This window comes from Triticum urartu, chromosome 4A (genome assembly GCF_056163025.1).
Source record: "Triticum urartu cultivar PI428250 chromosome 4A, HENAU_Tu73, whole genome shotgun sequence".
Lineage (NCBI taxonomy): Eukaryota > Viridiplantae > Streptophyta > Magnoliopsida > Poales > Poaceae > Triticum > Triticum urartu.
This window is the reverse complement of record NC_141876.1, coordinates 561,025,205-561,034,132: the sequence shown is the minus strand read 5'-3', so window position 1 is coordinate 561,034,132 and position 8,928 is coordinate 561,025,205. Positions and strand designations below refer to the sequence as shown.

Below are 8,928 nucleotides of genomic sequence, written 5' to 3'. Positions count from 1 at the left end.
CGATAATATTGTAGCGGTGCTTAGGCGAAGCCCTGCGACGGTAGAACATCAAGATCGTCGCCACACCGTCGTGCTGACGGAACTCTTCCCCGGCACTTTGTTGGATCGGAGTCCGGGGATCATCATCGAGCTGAACGTGTGCTAAAACTCGGAGGTGTCGTAGTTTCGGTGCTTGATCGGTCGGCTGTGAAGACGTACGACTACATCAACCGCGTTGTGCTAACGCTTCCGCTGTCGGTCTACAAGGGTACGTAGATCACACTCTCCCCTCTCGTTGCTATGCATCACCATGATCTTGCGTGTGCGTAGGAATTTTTTTGAAATTACTACGTTCCCCAACAGATTATGCCATTGATATGAGTAAACATGAGACCTAAATGTTATTGTGAATACAGTTAGTTCATAATATTTGCTGAAAACTTGAATATCGGCTTTACATATTTACAACAACAAGAGCAAATAGAGTTTGTAAAAGTTTTTCTTTATCACTTTCAGTTTATCAACTGAATTGCTTGAGGACAAGCAAAGGTTTAAGCTTGGGGGAGTTGATACGTCTCCATCGTATCTACTTTTCCAAACACTTTTTCCCTTGTTTTGGATTCTAACTTGCATGATTTGAATGGAACTAAACCATACTGACGCTGTTTTTAGCAGAATTGCCATGGTGTTATTTTTGTGCAGAAAAAAAAGTTCTCGGAATGACCTGAAAATCAACAGAGAATATTTTTGGAATATATAAAAAATACTGGCGAAAGAATCAACGTCAGGGGGCCCACACCCTGTCCACGAGGGTGGGGGCGTGCCTATACCCCCTGGACACGCCCCCCTGCCTCGTGGGTCCTTTGACGCTCCACCGACCTCAACTCCCACTCCATATATTCACGTTCGGGGAGAAAAAAATCAGTGAGAAGGAGTCATCGCATTTTACGATACGGAGCCGCCGCCAAGCCCTAATCTCTCTCGGGAGGGCTGATCTGGAGTCCGTTCGGGGCTCCGGAGAGGGGAATCCGTCACCATCGTCATCATCAACCTTCCTCCATCACCAATTTCATGATGCTCACCGCCATGCGTGAGTAATTCCATCGTAGGCTTGCTGGACGGTGATGGGTTGGATGAGATTTATCATGTAATCAAATTAGTTTTGTTGGGGTTTGATCCCTAGTATCCACTATATTCTGATATTGATGTTGCTATGACTTTGCTATGCTTAATGCTTGTCACTAGGGCTCGAGTGCCATGATTTCATATCTGAACCTATTATGTTTTCATGAATATATGTGAGTTCTTGATCCTATGTTGCAAGTGTCACCTATTATGTGTTATGATCCGTTAACCCCGAAGTGACAATAATCGAGATAATTACCGGTGATGACCGTAGTTTGAGAAGTTCATGTATTCACTAAGTGTTAATGCTTTGGTCCGGTACTCTATTAAAAGGCGGCCTTAATATCCCTTAGTTTCCAATAGGACCCCGTTGCCACGGGAGGGTGGGACAAAAGATGTCATGCAAGTTCTTTTCCATAAGCACGTATGACTATATTCGGAATACATGCCTACATTACATTGATGAACTCGAGCTAGTTCTGTGTCACCCTATGTTATAACTATTGCATGAGGAATCGCATCCGACATAATTATCCATCATTGATCCATTGCCTACGAGCTTTTCACATATTGATCTTTGCTTATTTACTTTTCCGTTGCCACTATTACAATCACTATAAAACCAAAACTATTACTTTTGCTATTGTTACCGCTACTATCATATTACTTGCTACTAAATACTTTGCTGCAGATATTAAGTTTTCCAGGTGTGGTTGAATTGACAACTCAGCTGCTAATACTTGAGAATATTCTTTGGCTCCCCTTGTGTCGAATCAATAAATTTGTGTTGAATACTCTATCCTCGAAACTGTTGTGATCCCCTATACTTGTGGGTTATCAGGGTACAGCGGCATTAGCCAACCGTCCAACAGAATGCAAAGGAAGCATCCCCGGTCGTTCCCTTCGGCGAACATGGCCGGCGCCCACAGGTTGTTTGACAAAATGCCAATGCCAACGCCCACGGCCGACAACCCTGAGTACTCGGCGTTCATGGAGAACGCCATCTTCGAGGGCCATGGTGAAGCCTTCCATGTCGACGGCCAGGCCCAAGCTTTTGATCCCGACGTCACCCAAAGCCAGGATGGTCGCGGCTACTATGACGACACTCAATTCGCCGGCCGGCCATGATGAAGATGAGGATGACCATGGCAGCTCTTGGAATGAAGATGTTGACTTGTATTATGAAAATGAGAAATAAAAGCTCGACATTTCGGCTGAGCCATTGGTGTTTATCGATGAGCTCACCCAAAGTGCCAAGGCACAAAAGAGGAGGAAAACATTCGCACGGGATCGTACACCCAAGATGAGGACACTTTGATTAGCGAGAGTTGGATGGAGATAGGCCAAGATCCCATGAAAGGTGCCAAGCAGAAAGGATCCGTCTTTTGGACAAGAGTTCACAAGAACTTTCACGAGCGAAGGAAGTTTGCCCCCTGCCAATTTATGAGCACACGCGGCATCAACTCAATCCAAAAGAGATGGGGGTTCATCCAACATGAGTGCAACAAGTATTGTGTCACGCTTGAGAGCGTTCAAGCCCGTCCCGTGAGCGGCCTAGGCCTGGGTGACTTGGTATGCCATTTGTGTCCATTCATGTTGGCATGCCATTTATGTTTGATGCATTTTGTGTCGTTTCATGTTACAATTCTGGCCGCATCTTTGATTGTGTAGGCATTCCAATCTTTGGAGGCATTCAAGGCCTGGCACAAGAACAAGCCGTTTAGTCTAACGCATTGTTGGGTGCTCATCAAAGATTGCCCCAAGTTCAATGACCAATATGCCGCTCGTAAGAAGAAAGGAGGGAAGGCGGACCTGGCTGATGAGGAAGACTTGCACAAGAGGCCGAGGGGCAAGACAAGCTTGAAGGCCGGCGAGAAGCGTGATGTGTCTTTTATAGCCTTGCAAGGAACTTTGGAGAACATGATAAGCCAAAATGAAGTGCGGGAGGAGAGGAAGAGCAAAGGGAAGGAAGAGCAAATGAAGATATACCTAGATCTTCAAACGAAGAAGCTTGACATGTAGGAGGCCGTGAAGAGGAGGAAGCTTGACATCGAGGAGGCCGCTCAACTCAAGAAGCTCGAGATCGAGGCCACCAATGCCGAGACCAAAGCCAAAGAGGTGGCACTCGCGTTCATGAGCGTCGACAAGAACAACATGTCACCGGAGAGGAAGGCTTGGTTCGCGAACCGACAGAAGGAGATATTCGCTCGCGATGGCCTGAACTAGGTGAGACCATGGCCACGGTGGTTGTCCATTTTGAAGGCTGACTGCTGTGCCGGCCACTGGCTTTGTTGCCGGCGCCAAAAGCTTGTCATTTTGAAGGCTGGCTCGTGTGCCTGCCGCTGGCTTTGTTATCGGCGCCAAAAGCTTGTCATTTTGAAGGCTGGCTCGTGTGCCTGCCGTTGGCTTTGTTGTCGGCCCCAAAAACTTGTCCATTTTGAAGGTTGGCTCGTGTGCCGGCCACTAGCTTTGTTGCCAGCGTGAAACTTGGGTGACCATTCTGTAGGTTGCTGGCTTTGTTGCCGGCCGGCATGAACTGGCGAGAACGCGGCCACTGGCGTGAATTATGGCCATTTAGCTATACCATTTGTTCTTTTCTTATTTTGCATGCACAACGAACGAGATGCGGCCGAAATACGGTCGTCCGTTGGGCGCATGACCGGCGTATCGCCAAATTCGACCAAACACGGCCCCATTGTCACCCTCAAACGGACAAAAAAACGGACGAAACTGGCGTCCATTTGAGGTTGTGCGTTGGAGTTGGCCTTACTACTCCAAACAAGGTTTGTCCGTTTCCACTAAACTTGCGTCCGCATCCCTGCTAGATGATGATTGATCTACAAACTATGGGGCTATGTATGTATATACTACTACTACATTGGAAATTTTTGGTTGGAGTACCCTGTTTTGCTCCAATTGTCCTCATCTTGTGGCTCGCTTTGCATTTCTTTTCTTCAAAAAGGAGCCTACGATGCGGCGCCGGCTTTGAACGGAGACGGCCACTGGCTCCGCTACCCGCCTACACTATAACACTATGCTAGGCTAGAACCTAGAACTAGCAGCTAGCAGCAAGTCGGACCAGTCAGCGAGACGCGTAAAGGAAACGGTCCACTGCCGCTGGGGCCGGCAAGAACTATCTGAATTTTGCTGTGGAACATTTGGCTCAATTCAAATAACATCATGAACAGTGGACGCCACATGAGTCAAGCATGCAGCGTTGGTATCTCTACCCATTGAGGAAACAACAAGCGCGTCACGCACCGCTGATCACGCGAAAACACACACGGGTACGGTCATGCATACACAAAATCACAGGAGCTGAGCACCACATCCAAGTGGCGCACCGGCAAAATTCTGCAACGTCTCAGGAGCAGCAGCAGACGGAGCACCTCACGATGCCGTTCTCGTTGCACTCCGTGCACCGCCGGAACCCCGCGCCGCCGCCGTCCGTCCCTTCGCCGTCTTCTTCCTCGTCGTCCTCTTCGTCCACGTACACCTTGCAGCTGCCGGAGCAGGCCTCGCAGAGCACGAACCGGGCGTCCCCGCACGCTTCGCACGCGCCGGGGCCCCCGCTCTCGCACCCGGCGAGCCTCGCGGCCAGCTCCCCTGTCTCGTGCAGCCGCTTCAGCTCCTCCGCGTTGCCCACGAGCTCCCCGTCCACGAACAGGCTCGGCAGTGTCGGCGCGGCCGGCGCCCAGCACTTGGCGAGGGCGCCGGCCCTGAGGCCGAGGAGGCCGTGCAGCTCGTCGCGGAAGCCGCGGTGCATGGACACGTCCCGCTCGTCGATGCGCACGCCGTAGCCCTTGAGGATGGCGCGCGCCAGGCTGCAGTCCTCGTGCGTGGCGCGCACGCCGCGCAGCGACGTGAAGTAGAGCACGGCCTTACGCGGCGGCGGCGGCGCCTTGGCCTTGCTCGCCGTCTCCTCGTCGTTCACGGAGGGCATCCTCATGGGAAGCGGCGTGACCTTGGATGACGCGGCGAACTCCTGCTGTGCCGCGGCGGCGATCGGGAACGAGAAGGAGTGGCGCCCGAACGGCGCGGCCAGCAACGGCGAGTGCTCCTCCAGGCCGGCCATGAGCGCCCACGCGTCGATGTCCTCGGGCTCGTTGGGCGGCGTCATGGTCGGCGTGCGCGGCACGAACCTCCTGGGCGCGCACACGCCGGCGTCAGCGGCCTCGGGCGCACGCAGTCCGGCGGCCTTGTCGACCTCGAGGGACCCGAGCGTGGACGACGTGAGCCGCACGAGGTGGGCGCCGGCGTCGAAGCGGGCGGGGAACGACTGGCAGCGCGGCAGCGGGAGCGGCGACGGGCAGTACCGGAGGTCATGCCGAGCTTGCCTCGAGGTGGTGCACCCCATGATGGCTATGGCAGTGCCAAATGTGCAACGTGAGGAGCGTGTGTGTGACTGTGTGAATGTGATCACTCGCCAGGAGCGAGTGGTGCTGCTTTTGAGGGGTTCTAAGTAGTAGTACTGGATGGATTCAGCCGGACGCTAATCTTTAGGGATTGAGGTTTAGGATCTTACATATGGCATTGGGGGGATAAAACCAGCACGCGGGAGACGATAAGTGGTGAGATTTAGTGGGCAAGTGTGATTTAGTTTATGTAACCTGTCCTAGAAAGGATAACCATAATATTTTTCTCTGGAAACATCCTTTTATGAAAGTAATGGTTTTGGAACATTCATGCTTTGGACTTTGGACATTTGGAGCCAAGTTCGGATGTTTGTGGTCCAGTTCATGAATCGTGAGTAGGTGTAGTACTGCTATTCATTCTGTTGATTTTGTTTGAACTTTGTTGGTGGTACCATCGCCGTCCAAGTTGCTTGTCCGCATCAAAATGCGGGCTATTTTATCCGGTTAATTAGGACCTAATGAAAATTGTGGATGGATGCACACTCTACTTTAAGCGCCCATGCAATAGCAACAAAAAAAGATAGTGAAACATACAACGGGTAGGAGCAATGTTGTACTATGGCAGTGGTTATGGCTTTCGAAGTTAAACAGTACACCCTTCCATTTTCTTGCATTCCTTTCTTCGTTTGCATCACCGTTCACCTGTTCCCCTTGATTCTAGGACCCTGTTCACGGGGCACTAGCTTTGGAGCTCCTCTTTTGTTGCACTTGCACACAAACAGATATAGGCTTGCAACTTTAGGAACAAGCTAAAGGTTTTCATGTAAAGAAATTCTAAAGTAAGCAAATGGTTGAATGGAGCCATCGGCTATGGGAGGACAAAATTGTTAAATAAGCTAGCAAATTTGGGGGATTTAACAATATGTATTCTCGTTTAACTTGTTTCCACAATAATAACCACCCTAACCTCTGCATCAATTGATGCACACACACATATATTATTGATTATTTAATGATGCCGAGCAAGTCCGGCATCAAATCGGCTTGCAGAAAAATAAAGAAAGATCGAGGCCGTCCAACAGGATCTTCCCCACTATAAGATCACCACGATCCTACGAGAAATCCTATATCATGTGATCAAATTTAAAAAAATTGTGCTACTTGCAGACAAAGCCTTCAAAAAGAGGATTGTCATGCGTGCGAGTCGATATTGACGACTTCAACCAAAGGTTGAACATGGATTTTTCATCTCCGAAGCCAAGTTTTGAGCCACCACCTTCAACGGTGGCAGCGCGTGAGCTAATTACAAGAGGGGGGGGGGGGGTAACTTCACATCAAAAACACACAAATGCAAAATTATATCCATTAATCGATCAACACATTGGAGTAAAATTACTCAAAAATCTCAATTCTCAATCGAATAATAAAAAATGACGCATACATAGTGGATATGCATAACCTAAGTACCCACTACTGTAACGAACCGGCGTGTTGGCGCATGGCATATCGCCGGTCGGCGGCGTAGGTGTGCGGCGTAACTCTAATCGTCAAGACGAGACGCGTGTAGGCGTGCGGTGTAACTCCAATCGTCAAGACGAGACGCACAACCAGGAAAAGGGATTGTAGTCTAGCCTCCAGGGCGTCGGCCACGCAGCTCCAATATCTTGTGGGGCCATGAGGAGCCATATCGATAAATCAAGTAGCCATCAAGTCACGGGACGTTGGAGGCTGGTGGAGGATGGGGTCATGGACGAGCACGAGGTGACTAGGCTAGAGTGATGCTTCTTTTAGGGCTAGAGCGATGAAGCTATACACTTCGACAATTCGATGGGTGGGCTTTCTTATTTATCTATTAATGAGCCGGGTTAAAGTGTTAAATATACCTAGTAAATTGTTTTCTGCAGTTTTGAAAGGGGGGTCATGGCCTAGGTTGGCCTCCACAACGCGAGCCATCAGCTATGGGAGGACAAAATTGTTAAATAAGGTAGAAAATTTGGGGGGTCTAACAAATATTTTTTTGGAAATGGAGGTGTGCCCCCGGCCTCTGCATCATGATGATGCATGCAGCCATCTTATTAAACAATCCACGAAGTATCACAAAGTCTTAAAAGTATTACAGCTCGCAAGCGGAGGGAGGCAAATAAATAAAAGAGAAAACAAGCTGACAATCACCACCGGTACGGCAGTATGAAGGATAAACTCCCTAGACTCCTATCCTGTTATGTGACCTCATCCGAACCGGTTGGATATAACCCGTGCTACCATCTCCCACTGGTTGCACCCAGTAACCAAAGGCTCCCTGGAGTTAATAGGAGTGAGTAAGGACCACGTATGGATCCATGCGGTAGCTCTGAAGATGACCTACAAAAAAGTTAAAGTGTGTTGTCTGTTAAAAATCAAATCATTCCTACAGTTCCATATAGCCCACAGAAGCGCACATATTTCAATCCGAATACGAGCCGCAGTAGTATGTTGAACCCAGCTAACCACGTTCCAAACAATGACTCAATGTCAACTGGAGGATGAATGTTGAAGGCTATATGTATCGTTCTCGAAAGCAATTTGGCCAGTGGGCGTTCAAGGAATAAATGTTGTATTGTTTCATCATGATCACAAAAACAACAACGTGAACTAACTACCCATCGCCGTTTGATCAAGTTGTCCTTGGTGAGTATTACTTGCTTGTGGACAAACCACATAAAAATTTTAATACGCAAGGGAATTTTAATCTTCCAAATATGTAAAGATCTTGAGATTGGGCCACAGTTAATCAAATCCATATAGAAGGATTTTACCATAAAAACACCATTTTTAGCTAATTTCCAATGCATCGAATCCGGCTGGTCGGGGAGTTGAACATCTATCAATCTCCAAATCAAGTGCATCCAGGCGTTTCATTGCTCACCAACTAACGCGCGTCTGAACTGAATATTCAAGGGAATCGTTTGGAAAACTGTGCCTACGTAGTCCTCCTTACGTTGCACAATGTTATAAAGGATGGGATATTGTACGGCTAGAGGTGTCTCTCCTAACCACGTATCCTCTCAAAATCTTGTGGACATCCCATTGCCAATCAAGAATTTGACCCTACGAAAGAACAAATCCTTCGTTCTCATAAGCCCTTCCAAGAATGGTGAATCAGTTGGTCTCATGGTAACCTGAGCGAGCGTTTTCGACTGTAAATACTTATTGGCAAAATATGTGCCCACATGCCCTCCGGCTCTGTCTCTAACCTGTAGTCATTTGCTCATAAGGCATTTATTCTTAATTTCTAAGTTCTCAATACCGCGACCCCCCTGGTCTTTTGGTCGGCAAAGAATGTCCCATCACGCGAGACGGTATTTCCTCTTGGCCTCATCTGACTGCCAGAAGAACCAAGATCTAAAAAATCAAGTCGCTTCTGAACCCCTTTCGGAACTTCAAAGAACGATAAAAGGAACATCGGCATACTGGTCAATACTGAATTAAT

General features: G+C 48.7%; 1 protein-coding gene across 1 annotated transcript; it reads right to left on the bottom strand.

Moving 5' to 3' along the window:
- Positions 1-4,277: 4,277 nt before the first annotated feature.
- LOC125554190 (uncharacterized protein At3g28850) lies at positions 4,278-5,712 on the bottom strand. Its single transcript, XM_048717783.2, has one exon. It carries the CDS (start codon positions 5,459-5,461, stop codon positions 4,469-4,471), a length of 993 nt encoding a protein of 330 aa, XP_048573740.1. The 5' UTR covers positions 5,462-5,712; the 3' UTR covers positions 4,278-4,468.
- Between the last annotated feature and the right edge of the window lie 3,216 nt (positions 5,713-8,928).